Source organism: Coregonus lavaretus (assembly GCF_964263955.1).
Source record: "Coregonus lavaretus genome assembly, chromosome: 1".
NCBI classification, from domain to species: domain Eukaryota; kingdom Metazoa; phylum Chordata; class Actinopteri; order Salmoniformes; family Salmonidae; genus Coregonus; species Coregonus lavaretus.
In genome coordinates this window covers 68312993-68334986 of record NC_139988.1, presented here as the reverse complement: position 1 = coordinate 68334986, position 21994 = coordinate 68312993, and the positions used below count along the sequence as shown (strand labels likewise).

Here is a 21994-nt window from a genome sequence, read left to right as displayed (position 1 = left end):
TTATATAAATATGCCCTTTTAATTTTGTCTGGCTTACCGTTCCAAATAAAATTGAATATTTTTTTCTCATATAATTTAAAAAACTGTTCGCTAGGCGTAGGCAAGACCATAAGCAAATAGGTAAACTGGGATAATACTAAAGAGTTAATCAGGGTGATTTTTCCACAAATTGACAGGTATTTTCCTTTCCATGGTAGTAAGATCTTATCTATTTTTGCTAACTTTCTATAAAAATGTATTGAAGTGAGATCATTTATTTCCTTTGGGATATGTATTCCGAGTACATCCACATCACCATCAGACCATTTTATTGGTAAACTACATGGTAACGTAAAAATTGTATTTTTTAGTGATCCAATACGTAATATAGTACATTTGTCATAATTTGGTTGTAATCCAGAGAGGTTAGAAAATGTATCTAGATCCTCTATGAGGCTGTGGAGGGATTCTAGTTGTGGATTTAAAAGAAAACATGAATCATCAGCGTACAATGACACCTTTGTTTTTAAGCCCTGTATTTCTAATCCTCTGATATTATTATTGGATCTGATTTTAATAGCTAACATCTCGATGGCCACAATAAATAGATATGCCGATAGTGGACAACCTTGTTTCACTCCTCTTGACAGTTTAAAACTTTCGGAGAAATAGCCATTATTGACTATTTTACACCTAGGGTTACTATACATGATTTTGACCCATTTTATAAGAGATTCTCCAAAATTGAAATGCTCCAGGCATTTATATATAAACCCCAGTCGAACTTTATCAAATGCCTTTTCGAAGTCTGCTATGAATAGCAGGCCTGGTTTCCCATATTTTCCATAGTGTTCTATTGTTTCCAAGACTTGCCTTATATTATCTCCAATGTATCTTCCATGTAAAAAACCTACCTACCTACTTACTTTATTATGGTTTATGGCTTATAACGGCATAATACTTACATAAATATTTGAATTAAACTTCATTGTGTCTGTGTATTGAATTTGTAATGGAGTTTACGTTGACCTCTAAGGGCAATTTACTCGTTTCCTGTTCACTTGTAAAATAATGAAATTGAGAGAAAACACATGGTCATCATTTTCACCTCAATGTGAAATGTTGTGAAAAACGGGCCTATACCTACTCAGCTTAGGACCATGGACAGTTCTCAAGCATTCAGGCTGTAGTGCACTCTTCCTAAGCAGTCAGAAACTAAGGGGGAATCAGAACTCTGTGTAATAACGACAAAGGGAAACTAGAAGTCCACATTTGAAATTCTTTATTACATCAAATATTGTTATTTTAATGCTAGACTAATAGTGAGATTATCACACCATATCAACCAATTAGTTATAACTGTGTATCACTTATTAATTCACTATATACTGTATAATAAGCTCCTGAGTGGCGCAGTGGTCTAAGGCACTGCATCGCAGTGCTAACTGTGCCACTAGAGATCCTGGTTCGAATCCAGGCTCTGTCGCAGCCGTCCGCGACCGGGAGACTCATGGGCGGCGCACAATTGGCCCAGCGTTGTCCAGGGTAGGGGAGGGAATGGCTGGCAGGGATGTAGCTCAGTTGATAGAGCATGGCGTTTGCAACGCCAGGGTTGTGGGTTCGATTCCCACGGGGGGCCAGTATTAAATAAATATGTATTCACTAACTGTAAGTCGCTCTGGATAAGAGCGTCTGCTAAATGACTAAAATGTAAATGTATAATCTCAAGATGATTAACAGTCTATAAACTCATTTCAAAACATGAATAAAGTACATCTGTCTGTAAACATTTTATCCAAAGGTTTTGTATTGTCTGAACACATCCAGAATCCTGGTATATCAGGACATTTGGCCCTAAGTGGATATATTGTAGCAGCACCACAGGAGGTTGGTGGCACCTTAATTGGGGAGGACGGGCTTGTGGTAATGACTGGAGGGGAATGAGTGGAATGGTATCAAATACATCAAACACATGGTTTCCATGTGTTTGATGCCATTCCATTTACTCCGTTCCAGACATTATTATGAGACGTTCTCCCCTCAGCAGCCTCCACTGAGCTGCAGCACTCACGCTATTTCAACAGTGATAACCCGGCCTCGGACCCCAGTAATACCTCTCATTAAAGATAAATGGAGCTTTATTGTCCTTATAATCCCGATGGAGGGTGAGTCAGCGACTGACGGAACAAAACCCTCTTGGTATGTCCAATTCTTCCTCCCCCTCAATGTCATTCTGTCTGGTACGGTTTTCTCTCTATCTCACACACATCCTCTCTCTCTCCCTCTCTCTCTTTCTCCTTCTGTCTCTCTCTCACACACACACACACACAGACACAGACACACACACACACACAAAGCACAGTGTTCTAAAACTCACCCACTGACACAGAACCCAAAGCCCTGCGGGCCTATCTGGACTTCAGACCAGATTTTGTTTCAAAAATAGATTTTCACACATTGTTTCTTCCTCGCTTCAAAAGCATTTAAGGTGTAAATGGGGTTTCTGAATAATTCACACGAGGTGAGAGGGAGTTGCTGTAGCCAAGATAAGACAGATAGCTAAGCCAGAGAGACATTTCATAGAGTGAGCAGAATACGCAAGCATGCATGCAACACACACACATACACACAAACACACACACACTTGATTTGTATCCACAATGATACATTGTAGCACAGAGCAATTTTTAGAGGAGAACGCTGAGTCCCAATCCCAAGACAGCAGTATTATTCTCCCACTAACATCCGTAACCAGCAGAGAGCAGCCACATCGACGCGTACAACTAAGAATAGACTGGCTGTCAGATTTGTTGAGCAAACATATTTCCATGCTGGCTCTGCTATCTGGCTTCCTCTGTTTCCCTGGCACTATGGCTGGCTTTGTCATTGAAGGCCGCCCCCTCTCGCTCTCTCTTAATCACACATACTCTCTCTTTTATTCGATGATTCAATAAATGAAATCGAATCCCCAATTTTCAATTTTGAACTAAAAGTATAATCGTTTTTTCGTAATTGTTTATTTTTTAAATGAAGGATTAAATGGAGGATCTCTCTCGCTCTCTCCATCTCTCTTTCTCTCTCTTTCCCTGGGAAAGGAAAGGAAAGGGGGATACCTAGTCAGTTGTACAACTGAATGCATTCAACTGAAATGTGTCTTCCGCATTTAACCCAACCCCTCTGAATCAGAGGAGGTTATTACCAAGATATCACATCACTCCTTATTTTTAATTCACACTCAGCACAGATGTCAGTGGACACTGGAATGCTAATGTACTCATTGTCCAGGCTAAATATCTTTGTACATGCACATTTATACATATATTAAGTTATAAATATATCATACCAGAGTTATTACATTTACATTTACATTTACGTCATTTAGCAGACGCTCTTATCCAGAGCGACTTACAAATTGGTGCATTCACCTTATGATAGCCAGTGGGACAACCACTTTACAATGTATTTTTTTGTTAGTTTTTTAATATTCTTTTAATTTTTGAAATTTAATTTTTTGAAATTTATTTAATAATTTTTTTTTAGAGTATGTTTGTAATTTTCATTTGTTTTATATATATATACAGTGGGGAGAACAAGTATTTGATACACTGCCGATTTTGCAGGTTTTCCTACTTACAAAGCATGTAGAGGTCTGTAATTTTTATCATAGGTACACTTCAACTGTGAGAGACGGAATCTAAAACAAAATTCCAGAAAATCACATTGTATGATTTTTAAATAATTAATTTGCATTTTATTGCATGACAGAAGTATTTGATCACCTACCAACCAGTAAGAATTCCGGCTCTCACAGACCTGTTAGTTTTTATTTAAGAAGCCCTCCTGTTCTCCACTCATTACCTGTATTAACTGCACCTGTTTGAACTTGTTACCTGTATAAAAGACACCTGTCCACACACTCAATCAAACAGACTCCAACCTCTCCACAATGGCCAAGACCAGAGAGCTGTGTAAGGACATCAGGGATAAAATTGTAGACCTGCACAAGGCTGGGATGGGCTACAGGACAATAGGCAAGCAGCTTGGTGAGAAGGCAACAACTTTTGGTGCAATTATTAGAAAATGGAAGAAGTTCAAGATGACGGTCAATCACCCTCGGTCTGGGGCTCCATGCAAGATCTCACCTCGTGGGGCATCAATGATCATGAGGAAGGTGAGGGATCAGCCCAGAACTACACGGCAGGACCTGATCAATGACCTGAAGAGAGCTGGGACCACAGTCTCAAAGAAAACCATTAGTAACACACTACGCCGTCATGGATTAAAATCCTGCAGCGCACGCAAGGTCCCCCTGCTCAAGCCAGCACATGTCCAGGCCCGTCTAAAGTTTGCCAATGACCATCTGGATGATCCAGAGGAGGAATGGGAGAAGGTCATGTGGTCTGATGAGACAAAAATAGAGCTTTTTGGTCTATACTCCACTCGCCGTGTTTGGAGGAAGAAGAAGGATGAGTACAACCCCAAGAACACCATCCCAACCGTGAAGCATGGAGGTGGAAACATCATTCTTTGGGGATGCTTTTCTGCAAAGGGGACAGGACGACTGCACCGTATTGAGGGGAGGATGGATGGGGCCATGTATTGCGAGATCTTGGCCAACAACCTCCTTCCCTCAGTAAGAGCATTGAAGATGGGTCGTGGCTGGTTCTTCCAGCATGACAACGACCCGAAAATCACAGCCAGGGCAACTAAGGAGTGGCTCCGTAAGAAGCATCTCAAGGTCCTGGAGTGGCCTAGCCAGTCTCCAGACCTGAACCCAATAGAAAATCTTTGGAGGAAGCTGAAAGTCCGTATTACCCAGCGACAGCCCCGAAACCTGAAGGATCTGGAGAAGGTCTGTATGGAGGAGTGGGCCAAAATCCCTGCTGCAGTGTGTGCAAACCTGGTCAAGACCTACAGGAAACGTATGATCTCTGTAATTGGTTTCTGTACCAAATATTAAGTTCTGCTTTTCTGATGTATCAAATACTTATGTCATGCAATAAAATGATAATTAATTACTTAAAAATCATACAATGTGATTTTCTGGATTTTTGTTTTAGATTCCGTCTCTCACAGTTGAAGTGTACCTATGATAAAAATTACAGACCTCTACATGCTTTGTAAGTAGGAATACCTGCAAAATCGGCAGTGTATCAAATACTTGTTCTCCCCACTGTATATACATATATATATATATATATATAAATATATATATATACTTTTTTTATATGTGTTTTTTAATTTATTATTATTATTATTATTAATATTATTATTATTATTTTTATTTATTTTTTATATATATTTTTGGGTGGGGTAGGGGGGGGATAGAAGGATTACTTGTATACTATCCCAGGTATTCCTTAAAGAGGTAGGGTTTCAAGTGTCTCCGGAAGGTGGTCAGTGACTCCGCTATTGTAATGCATGTAGTGGTATAATTGACAATGTATAAACTCTCTAATCAAGACCCGTATATTATTCTAAATTCATGGTAATCCAATCAATATTCAGGGATTCAAATGAGAAATGCCACTTACGTGTTCATTTTGTGTGCCACATATGTGACTGCTTATATCAATCTGCAGTAGCTAAGCATTGACCTTTAGGTGTTTGGATTTTTCAACATCTGTTGTAAAAAAAAAAGTTTTCAAACGGATACACATACAGTACGTGAGTGCATACGCACACATACTTGATGTAAACAGAGGTCCAAACACGCACACTGCCTTTACCACACACACACACAGCACTTTTGCACACACACACGCACACGCACACACACACACACACACACACACACACACACACACACACACACACACACACACACACACACATACATACACACACTTCATGTCAACAGAGGTCCAAACACACAAACAGATATTTTGCACACACACACACACAAACCCACAGCTCTTTTGCACACACAATAGAAGTGGGACATGAAATCCCACCTGGAGAAAAACACTTCAAAGCAATAGAAGAAAGAAAATCGCCCACTTCGCACATGAACAAAGTCTGCGTGTGTGTGTGTTATATCATAAAAGGGATTTGTCTTATTTTATGTGTTAGTAGGTGAATCTTTGACCGAGATAGAGCAGGTAATTGGGGACTTTCGTAACAACAGAGGGTACAAATAAAGCTTTTCCACTGACTTCACTCCTCCTAAACTAACAATGGCCAAAAGCTGAAGGCTTGTATCTTAATGTGTTGTAAATACATATATACAGCAGTGGATGTAAGGACTGACCGTTTTACTTGGTTCATACGGAATTACAAGTTATATTATTCAAAATAGGAAAAGCGATCACACATTTGCGGTTGCTTGTTGCAGGGGATTGGTAATAATGAAATGATATCCCTCTTAGATGTAAAGTCCCCTCTTTTGGGGACCTGCGTGATTCTGGTACCGGTTCCGACCGACATTTTTGCTTATAAATCGTTATGTTGACACCATAGATTGAAATGGCTTGCATTGAGCGGTAGCCCTGATTCTCACGAACACAGGAGTATGTCTCTTATGCCTGTGTGAAGCAGGATGTGAAATCTGACACCACTTGAAGCTGGGATGTCCCTCCTACCATTTCATTTGCTCTTCTGACTGTCCATCAACTCCTGGCTGAACCCTACGTCACAGCCACTAACAACGCATATGCCTGGAATCCTTACATCGTAACACATCAGGAGAGAGTGGTTTCGTCGCTGTAGCACATTCAAATCGATTTATAGCCAGTAATAAAAAATAATTCATAGATTTTAAACAAAAAACACTTTCTGTTTGTCATAGACTGAAAATATTACTGTGAGATGAAAGGCGAGTTCCTAACGAGTTCAGGAAGCCAGGCTAGAGCTCTGTGAGATGTTCACAGCTGTGGGGGCAGACATTTCAATCAAGAGAGACCTTTAGAAAATATGCACTAAATATACAGATATGTATTTTACAGTTATAATAAGGAAGGTGAAATCTAATAGCTTATTCGTTTTATAAATTGATTATACTATATTTAGAAAAAATATAAGTAATTTCAAGCTTTATTGATACAGTTTTGTTGAATAGGAAATACATCATATAAAATATTTCATATTTTTACTGTGTACTTGAGCTTGTTTCCTCAAAAGGGACTATACCTTAGCAATTTATTTTTAAACAATACCAGAAAGGTGAGATTCTAACCTTTCTTGGAGTATGCAGCGTTACTAGTTATTGTTTATGGCCCTCTCATGATAAATAATTACTTTTGGGGATTACGTAGATTACATTTTCAATTACATTTAGTTACATTTAGGTTTTAAATGCTCTATATCAGCCTCATATTGTTCTCTTGGCCGCAGAGCTCTGATACGTAAGCTTAATAAACTAAAGTGATACTGACGAGCCGTGTGAGTTTTTCTTGTTATCAAGGTATATTCTTCAAGAATCAATTAGCTTTATCACATACAAATATAATAAGATGATTCTATTTAACCTCTTAAGGATCGGACCCCTTTTTTCAATTTTTGCCTAAAATGACATACCCAAATCTAACTGCATGTAGCTCAGGACTTGAAAGGAAACACTTTGAAGTTTGTGGAAATGTGAAATTAATGTAGGAGAATATAACACATTAGATCTGGTAAAAGATAATACAAACAAGAAAAGTTTTTGTTTTTGTTTCATCATCTTTGAAATGCAAGAGAAAGGCCACAATATAATATTGCAGTTTAGGCGCAATTTAGAGCAGTGTGTGCACATTTTCAGATTGATCCAGTGAAGCGTTGCAATACTGGACTATTTTGTATCAAGTCTGCCCAAATGTGCCGAATTGGTCAATTTATCTATTTAACTATAGTACGTAACTATAGAGAACATAGAAAAATGATATGGTAATACAAAATGTAAGTTCACACATTCCCAGGAATGTCATACATGATGGATCATTAGCTTATACACTAACCTTCACACATCTAGATGGCCGGGCGGGGTGGGTGTGGAGCCAGAGAAAGCAAGGGTTCAAACTGTAGAACCCAGTTCCTATATTTGAATATAAAAATTGATTTTATCAAACAAAACTATGCTACATTTTATCTCTGGAACCCTCAGGATGACAAATCAGAGCAAGATTACTGAATGTATTTACCTTCAGAGGTGAATGTATCAAACCAGTTGCCGTGATTCGTTTTTTGTTGTTGTGCACTCTCTTCAAACAATAGCATGGCATTTTTTTCACTGTAATAGCTACTGTAAATTGGACAGTGCAGTTAGATTAACAAGAATTTAAGTTTCTGCCCATATAAGACATGTCTATGTCCTGGAAAGTTTGCTGTTACTTACAACAGTCATGCTAATCACATTAGCGTACGTTAGCTCAACCGTCCCGTATACATGACACCGATCCCGTAGAGGTTAAAGTAACTTACGTGGCTCATGCACATCCTATCTAATGATGTGAGGAACCAATCACTCTCTGATTGCTACCGCCCAGCTGTTCTTGGCAATGTGGCGCATCATAACACACCCCACAGCGTTATCCTCAAAATCACGCCGAAAAGTTTGCTTTTTTTTTGCGATAATAATGAACACGGTGGTGAAATGAGGTCACTCATCAGAAGCGCTTGTAAATAACACGCCACAGAGCTGAGTCTAAAAAGACACCAGAGCAGACAGCCCCCCCACCCCCCCCCCTGCAGAGCGAGAAGGCTGAAAGCACTATTTGCTCGCAGGCCTCCAGTTACAAGACGGCTTCTTTTGTACCAAAATAGATTTAAGAAAGGAAAAGTTGGCACTCAGTAGAAAAGACTGAGCAGCAGAAGGGAATAAGTGTGAGAGAGAGAGAGAGAGAGAGAGAGAGAGAGAGAGAGAGAGAGAGAGAGAGAGAGAGAGAGAGAGAGAGAGAGAGAGAGAAGCTGTAAAGAACGAGGTGAAGACAAAGGGAGAGAGTGAAATAGAGAGGTGGAAAGAAAGAAAGGTGAAGAGAAGAGAAGGGGCGAGAGAGAGAGTGACAGTGCAGTGTTATGCTAATTAGGGGGGAGGAAGAGGAGGAGGCAGACTTTCAGCCTACTTATGTTCCTGAGCCAGGAGACTGATCCCCTTGCTCTCTCCCTACTGTGGAAGAGCTTCTGGATCTTATAAAGTGACACACACATACTCGGGAACACTCTAGCTTGCATGCACACATGCTCACATACACACACACACACACACGCTTGCCTCTAATGCTACTTCTGTGTCCCTGCTGTGTGCTATGAATGTTGTAACCTTTACACTGTGGGATGAATGTTTGTGGAGGCAGAGTCAGGAAACAAAAACACAGAGGAGAGGGTCGCACGTGCACTGTCAGGAGTGGAAGGGGAAGAGAGAGAAATAGATGTGGACATTTGTCCGAATTTTAGATGTCGCCCCCACCATGCCTGATAACAGCAAGAGCGTCTTTCTCTCAAGCCACATGTCTCCATTCTACCTGATTCCTCTGGATGAGGCAAAGAGACAGAGAAAGAGAAAGAGAGCGAGAAACACTATAGCAAGGATGAGTACGGGCTAAAAATGCTCTTACACACAATTGAGATGTTTCTACAACTTGATTGGAGTCCACCTGTGGTAAATCCAATTGATTGGACATGATTTGGAAAGGCACACACCTGTCTATATAAGGTCCCACAGTTGACAGTTCATGTCAGAGCAAAAACCAAGCCATGAGGTCAAAGGAATTGTCCGTAGAGCTCCGAGACAGGATTGTGTCAAGGCACAGGTTTGGGGAAGGGTACCAAAACATTTTTGCAGCATTGAAGGTCTCCAAGAACACAGTGGCCTCCATCATTCTTAAATGGAAGAAGTTTGGAACCACCAAGACTCTTCCTAGAGCTGTCCGCCCGGCCAAACTGACCAATCAGGGGAGAAGGGCCTTAGTCAGGGAGGTGAACAAGAACCCAATGGTCACCCTGACAGAGCTCTAGAGTTCCTCTGTGGAGATGGGAGAACCTTCCAGAAGGACAGCCATCTCTGTAGCACTCCACCAGCCGGAGCCCGGACTTGAACCCGATCAAACATCTCTGGAGAGACCTGAAAATAGCTGTGCAGCAACGCTCCCCATCCAACCTGACAGAGCTTGTGAGGATCTGCAGAGAAGAATGGGAGAAACTCCCCAAGAAGACTCAAGGCTGTAATCGCTGCCAATGGTGCTTCAACATAGTACTGAGTAAAGGGTAAATATGATATTTAAGTTTTTATTTTAAATAAATTAGCAAACATTTATAAAATCCTGTTTTTGCTTTGTCATTATTGGGTATTGTGTGCAGATTGATGGGGGGGGGGGGGGGGGGGGGGGGGGGGGGGGGGTTGGGGGGGGGGGGACAATTTAATACATTTTAGAATAAGGCTGTAACCTAACAAAATGTGGAAAAAGTCAAGGGGTCTGAATACTTTCCGTCGCTGGCCCAAATGGCACACTATTCCCTATATAGTGGACTTTCATTTCACCAGAGCCCTATGGGAACAGAGTGCCATTTGAGATGCAGCCTACATGATCATGGCAAACATAAATGCCCTGTATGAAGCTTAGGTTAGAGAGTGGCTAATATACTTTATATAAATTTTGTATGACACACACAATTAAGTTATACTATGCCACTCAAAAGCTAGGCTTCAATGTGCCTCTGGAATGTAATGTGGAAATGCAAGCTAGGTAGCGAAACAATCAACCAACCTTTGATCATGTATTATAGCCTAATATTTTCCCCTGTGATACTGTTTTTAGTCCTGTAACAGAATATGCAAGACGTGACTAAGAACCCATGGGAATGAGTAATGAATACATATGCATGAACTGCGGTGCCAATTACAACTTCAAGGACATTATCATAAAAGTGATCAGCTATTATCTGTGTTTTAGATAAATGAGGAATTGTTGTGGTTATGTAGCCATTGCCTGTACCATCTGAGTTTTCAGCATTGCAGTGTTATGAGTGAATAATATTATATGGCTCTCTATCTTCCTTGTTCAATTCAATAGCTTCTATACTTAGCTCGGCGTCATGGGGTGGGTGCATATTTAAAAACTCGATGAGGGGGGTCATGGGGTGGGTGCATATTTAAAAACTCGAAGAGGAGGGGATGCTTGCGTTTGCAAGTAAGAAGTACTGCTTTTTAACAACACCTGTGATTCTTACAGTAGATTGACTAGGTAAAGTTGACTATGAGAAAGTATATTTGATGTTTAAATAAAAAAATTGTGTTTCACCCCCTTTTAAAAGTGATTTGGCTATTCTAAGGATCAGGCTCTGTCCATGGCATATGGTGCTGAAACAGGTACCGGCACTGTTCAGGCCTTTTGTGCTGAAACATAGGGTCTGAGTGCTGTCAAAAGTATGGTTTTGAAACATGGAGAAAGAACCAGGCGCTGTCCAGACCAATGGTGCTGAAACATGAGACTGGGTGCCTTCAAGACTTACATTGGACTGAGCGCTGTCCAGCTATAATATGGTTCTGAACCGTGAGGAAAGAGTCAGGCCCTGTCCAGGCATATGGTGCTGAAACACAACGTTCCACCTTGCCTCCCTACGACACCTAGCCTCCCTACGACTGGTTGCATCTGCCACCAATATCTTCAGAGGTACACCTGCGCCCTGGCACCGCCCAGGTCTACTAACGTCATCAACTCCCAGCCAGTCCTGACGTGGTACTACACAAACATTTGCATAGTGTAAGGAGGTTAGGCCAATCAGGTTGAGCCAACCTTGTCACTAAATCAAAGTTTTAGTAAAGGCGCGTGTGGCAGAAGCAGAGAGAAACGGTGGACAGTGCTCATCAATAGATACACGGATAAAAACAAGGCTATATGTTATACGCTCTGGCTACTGGATATTTACAATTGTTTTAAAGTAGCCTAACGTGATACGAGGATTTTTTATTTGGAAGAGAGAGGATATTGTTTTTGCGACGGAGTGGCCTTGCGCATCAAGATACCATATCCACTGGAATGTTATCGAGTAAATGACTTCGATTTGACTTGTGAAAAAGTGAAAAGTATCAGCCTACATAGCCTACTTATGCTTTCAAGTGGATAGCCTACAAATAACGGTCGCGTTAGACGTTTGTCGTATTTCACTAGAGCGAATTTAACCACGTTATCCAATTTTGGCAGTATACTGTAAAAGCTGCTGTTTGTCTGCCAAAATATGACGGAAAACAGCGAGAAGGAGAATGAACCGCAACACCGGGACCTCCATCGTTGCCCGAGCACTGTGCCTATTCAGCCCGAATCAAAGGTAAGACATTCGACTTTACTTTGAAGCCTTGCAGGTGCGCACGCAAAGACTTTGATTCCAGTTGCCTGAATATTTGTTGTTGTCTCAATTTAACACTGTTTTGTTTTTATTGCCAAAACGATATTAGTTTAAATGCAATATATTTTAATGGTCTGAATCGAATGATGAGGACTTATAGCCATACCTATCAATTTTTAGACTACATTTTCCCTTTATATGCAAGGCATTTATATTTGTTTTTGATTGAGAAAAACTGGGATGTGACACCACATGCGGCAAAAGTGACAGTATGTATCGAAAGTGACAGCTAGCCTTAAATTACAGTGTTATGGTGCTTTCAAGACAACTGGGAACTCGGGGAAAAAACGAGGTAAAATCATGACATCATGTCGGAAAGGTGGAGCTCTAGAAAGAGGTCGAAGTTCCCGACTTGCAATTCCGAGTTGGATGACTGTTCAAAATAATCTTTACCAGTCAGAGCTCGTTTTTTTCCGAGTTCCCAGTTGTGTTGAACACACTGAAGTCGGAAGTCAGAGAGTTGTTTAGAAAATACTATAGCTTAAGGAGGGATGAACCTGCATGTCACCAGATGAAATCTACAAGATCCAAATTATACATTTTATTTATAAAGCAGCATTGTTTTTGTTATCCCAAAATGCATAGACATATTAAAACGTATTACAAAATGTTATTTCGTACGCCCATCTAGTATCGGGTTGGACCCCCCTTTGCCTCCAGAACCGCCTGAATTCTTCTGGTCATGGATTCTAAAACGTGTTGCTCAATTGGTATCAAGGGACCTAACGTGTGCCAGGAATACATTCCCCACACCAGTACACCACCGCCATGAGCCTGTACCATTGACACCAGGCAGGATGGGTCCATGGACTCATGCTGCTTACGCCAAATGCTGACTCTGCCATCAGCATGACGCAACAGCATTCGTCGGACCAGGCAATGTTTTTTCATTCCTCAATTGTCTAGTATTGGTGAATGCGCCCCCCACTAGAGCCGCTTCTTCTTGTTTTTAGCTGATAGGAGTGGAACCCGGTGTGGTCGTCTGATGTGCCATTCTGCACACCACTGTTCTACTGCGCCGTTATTTGTCTGTCTGTGGCCCGCCCGTTAGCGTGCATGATTCTTGCCATTTTCCTCCGAATTCTGTCATCAACAAGCTGTTTTCGCCCACAGGATTCCCACAGACTGGATGTTTTTTGTTTGCCGCACCATTCACGGTAAACCCTAGACACTGTCGTGCGTGAAAAGCCCAGGAGGGCGACCATTTCTGAGATATTGGATCCGACGTGCCTGGCGCCGACGATCATTCCACGCTCAAAGTCGCTTAGGTTACTTGTTTTGCGCATTCTAACGTTCAATCGAACAGTAACTGAATGCCTCGATGCCTGTGTGGTGTGTGTATGTGTGTGTATGTGTGTGAGTGTTGTTTGTCTGTTTCTGTATGTACACTGAGTGTACAAAACATTAGGAACTTTCCATGACATAGACTGATGAGTTGAATCCAGGTGAAAGCTATTTATTGATGTCACTTATTAAATCCACTTCAAGCAGTGTAGATGAAGGGGAGGAGACAGGTTAAATAAGGATTTTAAGCCTTGAGACAATTGAGAGATGGATTGTGTATGTGTGCCATTTAGAGGTTGTGTGGGCAAGACAAAATATTTAAGTGCCTTTGAACGGGGCATGGTAGTTGGTGCCAGGCGCACCGGTTTGAGTGTGTCAAGAACTGTAATGCTGCTGGGTTTTTCACGCTCAACAGTTTCTCTTGTGTATCAAGAATGGTCCACCACCCAAAGGACATCTATTTGTCAATAACAACTGGTGTGCGATGTCTAATATTAAGGTAGTCTCGAGGTATTGCTGGCCTAAGGCAGAGTACCTCATGATAAGCTGTGCACCACACAATCTACCAAGAGAGTTTTCATCTATATTTTCGTAGCCGTCTATTTACCAATACAAACCGACGCTGGCACTAAGAACGCACTCAACGAGCTGTATAAGGCCATACAAATTTTCATCCAGAAGTGGCGCTCCTAGTGGCTGGGGACTTTAATGCAAGCAAACTTAAATCCGTTTTACCTAATTTCTACCAGCATGTCACATGTTCAATTTGGCAAATCTGACCATAATTCTATCCTCCTGATTCCTGCTTACAAGCAAAAACTAAAGCAGGAAGTACCAGTGACTCACTCAATATGGAAGTGGTCAGATGACGCGCCTGCTACGCTACAGGACTGTTTTGCTAGCACAGACTGGAATATATTCCGGGATTCATCCAATGACATTGAGGAGTATACCACCTCAGTCACCGGCTTCATCAATAAGTGCACCAATGACGTCGTCCCCACAGTGACCGTATGTACATATCCCAACCAGAAGCCATGGATTATAGGCAACATCCACACCGAGCTAAAGGCTTGAGCTGCCGCTTTCAAGGAGCGGGACACTAATCCGGATGCTTATAAGAAATCCCACTATGCCCTCAGACGAACCATCAAACAGGCAATGCGTCAATACAGGACTAAGATTGAATCCTACTACACCGGCTCTGATGCTCGTCGGATGTGGCCGGGCTTGCAAACTATTACGGACTACAAGGGAAACCCAGCCGCGAGCTGCCAAGTTACGCGAGCCTCCCAGACGGGATAAATGCCTTTTATGCTTGCTTCGAGGCAAGCAACACTGAAGCATGCATGAGAGCACCAGCTGTTCCGGAGGACTGTGTGATCACGCTCTCCGTAGCCAATGTGAGCAAGACCTTTAAACAGGTCAACATTCACAAGGCCGTGGGGCCAGACAGATTACCAGGACATGTATTGGCAAGTGTCTTCACTGACATTTTCAACCTCTCCCTGACCGAGTCTGTAATACCTACATGTTTCAAGCAGACCACCATAGTCCCTGTGCCCAAGAAAGCAAAGGTAACCTGCCTAAATGACTACCGCCCTGTAGCACTCACGTCGGTAGCCATGAAGTGCATTGAAAGGCTGGTCATGGCTCACATCAACACCATCATCCCGGAAAGCCTAAACCCACTCCAATTCGCATACCGCCCCAACAGATCCACAGATGACACAATCTCAATCACACTCCACACTGCCCTTTCCCACCTGGACAAAGAAACACCTATGTGAGAATGGTGTTCATTGACTACAGCTCAGCGTTCAACACCATAGTGCCCACAAAGCTCATCACTAAGCTAAGGACCCTGGGACTAAACACCTCCCTCTGCAACTGGATCCTGGACTTCCTGACGGGCCGCCCCCAGGTGGTAAGGTTAGGCAACAACACATCTGCCACACTGATCCTCAACACGGGGGCCCCTCAGGGGTGCATGCTTAGTCCCCTCCTGTACTCCCTGTTCACCCATGACTGCATGGCAAGCGCGACCCCAACACCATCATTAAGTTTGCTGACGACACAATGGTGGTAGGCCTGATCACCGACAACGATGAGACAGCCAATAGGGAGGAGGTCAGAGACCTGGCAGTGTGGTGCCAGGACAACAACCTCTCCCTCAATGTGAGCAAGACAAATGAGATGATCGTGGAGTACATAAAAAGGAGGGCCGAACACACCTCCATTCACATCGACGGGGCTGGAGTGGAGCGGGTTGGGAGCTTCAAGTTCCTTGGTGTCCACATCACCAACAAACGATCATGGGCCAAACACACCAAGAAAGTTGTGAAGAAGGCACCACAACGCCTTTTCACCCTCAGGAGACTGAAAAGATTTGGCATGGGTCCCCAGATCCTCAAAATGTTCTACAGCTGCACCATCGATAGCATCCTGACCGGTTGCATCACTGCCTGGTATGGCAACTGCTCGGCATCCGACCGTAAGGCGCTACAGAGGGTAGTGCGTACGGCCAAGTACCTCACTGGGGCCAAACTTCCTGCCATCCATGACGTATATACTAGGCGGTGTCAGAGGAAGGCCCAGAAAATTGTCAAAGACTCCAGTCACCCAAGTTATAGACTGTTCTCTCTGCTACCGCACGGCAAGCGGTACCGGAGCGCCAAGTCTAGGTACAAAAGGCTCCTTAACATCTTCTACCCCTAAGCCATAAGACTCCTGAACAATTAATCAAATGGCCACCCCTTGTTTTTACCCTGCTGCTACTTGCTGTTTATAATCTATGCATAATCACTTTACCCCTACTTACATGGACAAATTACCTCAACTAACCTGTACCCCCGCACATTGACTCGGTACCGGTACCCCCTGTATATAGCCTAATTATTGTTATTTTATTGTGTAACCTTTTTATTTTCTTACTTTAGTTTACTTAGTAAATATTTTCTTAACTCTATTTCCTTAAAATTGCATTGTTGGTTAAGAAGTAAGCATTTCACGGTAAGGCGCATGTGACAAATAACATTTGAATTTATTTAACTTGACACAACTGTAGGAAGCATTGGAGTTAACGTGGGCCAGAATCCCTGTGGAACGCTTTCAACACCTTGTAGAGTCCATGCCCCGACGAATTTAGGCTGTTCTGAGGGCTAAAGGGGGTGCAACTCAATATTAGGAAGGTATTCCTAATGTTGTGTACACTCAGTGTATGTGTGTACAGTTGAAGTCGGGAGTTTACATACACCTTAGCCAAATACATTTAAACTCAGTTTTTCACAATTCCTGATGTTTAATCCTAGTAAAAATTCCCTGTCTTAGGTCAGTTAGGATCACCACTTTATTTTAAGAATGTGAAATGTCAGAATAATAGTAGAGAGCTTTTATTTCTTTCATCACATTCCCAGTGGGTCAGAAGTTTACATACAATCAATTAGTATTTTGTAGCATTGCCTTTAAATTGTTTAACTTGGGTCAAACGTTTCGGGTAGCCTTCCACAAGCTTCCCACAATAAGTTGGGTGAATTTTGTCCCATTCCTCCTGACAGAGTTGGTGTAACTGAGTCAGGTTTGTAGGCCTCCTTGCTCGCACACGCTTTTTCAGTTCTGCCCACACATTTTCTATAGGATTGAGGTCAGGGCTTAGTGATGGCCACTCCAATACCTTGACTTTGTTGTCCTTAAGCCATTTTGCCACAACTTTGGAAGTATTCTTGGAGTCATTGTCCATTTGGAAGACCCATTTGTGACCAAGCTTTAACTTCCTGACTGATGTCTTGAGATGTTGCTTCAATATATCCACATAATTTTCCTTCCTCATGATGCCATCTATTTTGTGAAGTGCACCAGTCCCTCCTGCAGCAAAGTACCACCACAGCATGATGCTGCCACCCCCGTGCTTCACGGTTGGGATGGTGTTCTTCGGCTTGCAAGCGTACCCCTTTTTCCTCCAACAGTAACAATGGTTATTATGGCCAAACAGTTCTATTTTTGTTTCATCAGACCAGAGGACATTTCTCCAAAAAGTATGATCTTTGTCCCCATGTGCAGATGCAAACCTTAGTCTGGCTTTTCTATGGCGGTTTTGGAGCAGTGGCTTCTTCCTTGCTGAGCGGCTTTTCAGTTTATGTCGATATAGGACTATTTTTACTGTGGATATAGATACTTTTGTACCTGTTTCCTCCAGCATCTTCACAAGGTCCTTTGCTGTTGTTCTGGGATTGATTTGCACTTTTCGCACCAAAGTACGTTCATCTCTAGGAGACAGAACGCGTCACCTTCCTGAGCGGTATGACGGCTGCCTGGTCCCATGGTGTTTATACTTGCGTACTATTGTTTGTACAGATGAACGTGGTACCTTCAGGCGTTTGGAAATTGCTCCCAAGGATGAACCAGGTCTTGGCTGATTTCTTTTGATTTTCCCATGATGTCAAGCAAAGAGGCACTGAGTTTGAAGATAGGCCTTGAAATACATCCACATGTACACCTCCAATTGACTCAAATTATGTCAATTAGCCTATCAGAATCTTCTAAAGCCATGACATCATTTTCTGGAATTTTCCGAACTGTTTAAAGGCACAGTCAACTTAGTGTATGTAAACTTCTGACCCACTGGAATTGTGATATAGTGAATTATAAGTGAAATAATCTGTCTCTAAACAGTTGTTGGGAAAATTACTTGTGTCATGCACAAAGTAGATATCCTAACCGACTTGCCAAAACTATAGTTTGTTAACAAGACATTTGTGGAGTGGTTGAAAAACGAGTTTTATTGACTCCAGCCTAAGTGTATGTACACTTCCGACTTCAACTGTATGTTGTGTTAGAATGTGTGTGTGTGTGTGTGTGTGTGTGTGTGATGGAATGTGCACTGACAGGGACAGAGCTCCAGAGACAGTCTGGGAATGGTTCCCTGAGAATCTGTTGTTAGCCTAGTGGAGGAACTTTGTGCCTGGGCACATGTGAGCACCAGCTCCCATTACTCTCCAGAACTCTAGACAGGCACCTCATGTACTGGAAGTTGTATGGATGGAGTGGTTTGCTGAATCCCACTTGTGTGATGAGTAACATTGTTTTATACTTGAATACTTGCGTAGGCTTTAGCTCAGTGGGTCACACCCAGGGTCACACCCAGCATTAGGTTGTCAATGAGCTATATACAAACTGAGACTGCCCTCAAAAAGTGTTTGTTAAACAAAATGTTAGTATTAAAGATGTTTTTGGACATCCGCTTTCCCATGGGCCCCAATTAATACAACCAAAAGTATCTTTGCGCAATGTACCTTTTTTGATTGATCATGGACACACACACACCAGTCACATAGCATACACACACAAGGGTTAAAAGGGATGAGCTACGCTACATTTCGACCAGGGAGGGCGGACTCGTCCTCGACCGTCACCTGAGAATTTATGACTCAATCAGGTAACAGATGTTTTCTTTGTCTTGCCACCAGCTGGGTCATAACTCAGTGGGTCGCTGGCTCAACAAGACATGGGGGAAACAAAGGGTGTCCCATGTTTCACTTCCCGCCAAGCCAAAGTCCCGGCCGGCAGCCACGGGCCCATTTCCAACCGGTTAGAGGAGTCTCAGCGAATCATCCCTCTTTCTCGTATTGCGTCTCTCTCTCTCTCTCTCTCTCTCTCTCTCTCTCTCTCTCTCTCTCTCTCTCTCTCTCTCTCTCTCTCTCTCTCTCTCTCTCTCTCTCTCTCTCTCTCTCTCTCTCTCTCTCTCTCCCTCTCTCTCCACTCTCGCTCTCGCTCTCCCTCTCCACTCCAAATTCAGAATTTGTCATAGTCTTAAGTGGGACTGCTGGCCTCAGCGCTCTGCTAAGTGACCCTCTCCTCCTGTGACAGCTATGTTCTCTGAAACAAATGATTTTGGCCCTTTTTACCCCCTCTACCTCCCTGCTGGGGGGAGGGTCTAACGGGGAGGTAAGACTAATTGGTGAGGTTGATAGTGATTCCACTCAAGGGGTTTGAGTTCTATTCAAAGGGGTATGGAGCAGTGATTCCCCTACCATTGTATAGGTGGGATGGGCAACCTTTGCCTACAGCTCGGAAATAGAACTCTGCCTAAATCACTTTTACATTGATCGGTTTCATTTGCCCCAAAAATTGTTAAAGAGCCCCTAGATGTTGATTTTGGGGGCCTTTGTGCTTCATCTTGGAAATGAATCAATAGGGAAAACACTGGATATAAAGAGGTGGTGTTGAATTAAAACTCCCCATCAGTTCTTCAACTGACACACAACCCACTGGGCACAGACGTCAATTCAACGTCTTTTCCACGTTGGTTCAACGTCATTTCATTTAAATGATGTCGAAACTACGTTGATTCAACCAGTGTGTGCCTAGTGGGAACGCACTTTTACGAGGGGGAAATTATGATACTGTGCTCTCTCTATCAGTGGAGGCTGCTGAGGGGAGGATGGCTCATAATAATGGCTGGAACGGCGCAAATGGAATGCATCAAACACATAGAAACCATGTGTTTGATACCATTCCACTTATTCTGCTCCAGCCATTATCAAGAGCCCATCCTCCCCAATTAAGGTGCCACCAACCTCCTGTGCTCTCTATCTCTATCCTGCACGCATGCTTCATCTGTCTCTCCCTTCGCTTCCTCTTTAATGTTGCACTCCTCTCTTTCCCTCTCTCCCTCTGTTCGCTTTCGTTTGAACATTTTCTCTGCACTCTCTCCTCACCCACTCTGTTTTCTCTTCGCTTCATTCTTGTCTCCTTCTCTATACACTTCTCCACATTTGATGTCCCCTCTCCTTTGAATGTCTCACTCCATCTCCATCCCCTCCCTCTCCCAATCCACCTTCTCTCTCTCACAATTTAATTTAATAAAAAAATGCTTTATAGGCATGATATAAGTATCCATATCTGTATTGCTATCCCCCCACCCCCGGGAAGGGTAGCATGCCAGGGGCAGTGCACGTGCCAAGATGGGGGGATAGAGAGAGAGAAGATAGCAAGGAAGCAAGAGGGACAAAAATAGAGAGATAGGACAGAGAGAGGAGAGTAAAGACTAGAGAGAGATGTAAGAGAGAGAAGAGAAGGAAGAGTGAAAGAAGAGAGCAAGGAAGTGAGGGAGACGTGTCATCTATGTGTTTTTGTTTCCTGACTCTGCCTCCACAAACAGTCATTATACAGTGTAAAGGTTACATAATTTACAGCAATGTATACTACTATAGAGACACTACAGAAGTAGCAATCAAAGCAAATGTGTGTGTGTTTGCATGTGTGTGTTTGTGTGTGTGTGTGTGTGTGTGCATGTCTGTCTGTGTGTGTGAGTGTGTGTTTCTGTGTGTGTGAGCATGACTGTATATATTTGTGTGTTAACTTTGGTTTGGGTAAGTGTTTGTGAGAGTATGTGCGTCCATGTTTGTTTACACACACACAGCTTGCCAAACTGAGTGACCTGCTGACCTTTAAATACAAATGTTGTCTGCACAGAGAACAGATGGAGAGAGAGAGAAAGCAAGGTTAGAGAAAGAGATGTAGAGAGAGAGAGCAAGGGTAGAAAGAGAAAGAAAGAGAGAGAGCAAGAGATGGAAAAGCGACAAGAGAAGACAGAGGGATGAAGGAGGAGGAGGCAACGCTAACCGTTAGCTATACCAACCCTGGGCCATGAACTGATCATTTATAATACTCTGAATGATGATCCTTCTAATAGCCTTGATTGAGCTCCACAAAGTGCTGACCCAGAAAAGTCAAAGTTGGAGAACAAGAGAAGATTGGGATAACATTGATGACCTTTTACTGTTGCAATTATATTCTTGATATATGAATCTTGATGTCATTTAGGATTACCACATGCACACGCACACACACATGCACACACACGCACACACACGTACACACACGTACACACACACACGTACACACACACACTCACACCCCTGATATTTGGAATATTTAAGAAATCAAGGCCTTTCTGAGATATGGGAGAGTAATTGCAAAGAGTTTGCTATGGATCAAGGTAAACTATGTATCTGCATAGCATAACATTATCAAGATAACCTATTAATAGTCTGCTTTAAGAACATATAATGGAATCTGATTCAAATGGATAGTTCACCCAAATTACAAACTGCCATATTGGTTTTCTTACCCTGTTAGCAGTCTATCGACAAGGTAATAGTAAGACAGCAATTCATCCTTTGATTTTGTTTAGCTGGACAACTTTTCTTGTCCAAAAAACAAGTCAAGTCAATATCCTTGATATAAGCATTTTTCGCACTTTATGTCCCAAAAACTTTAATTTGGGTGAAACTATCACTTTAAAGACACTAGAGCTGATGATGTTGTGATCTAAGAGGGTAGAGAGTAACCATGTGACTTTTCTGGGTCAGCACTTTGTGGAACTCAATCAAGGCTATTAGAAGGATCATCA

The 21994-nt window shown here is 42.5% G+C and overlaps 1 protein-coding gene across 1 annotated transcript in view; it reads left to right on the top strand.

Annotated features, from left to right (window-relative positions):
• Positions 1–12129: 12129 nt before the first annotated feature.
• The window catches only part of LOC311149022 (SH3 and cysteine-rich domain-containing protein 2-like), a gene marked incomplete at both ends in the record, with an annotated part of 37226 nt that continues 27361 nt past the window's right edge, over positions 12130–21994 (top strand). Inside the window, one exon of the mRNA XM_084186110.1 lies at positions 12130–12219. Coding sequence (XP_084042236.1) covers positions 12130–12219 — 90 coding nt within the window. The remainder of the gene's footprint in view (positions 12220–21994) is intronic.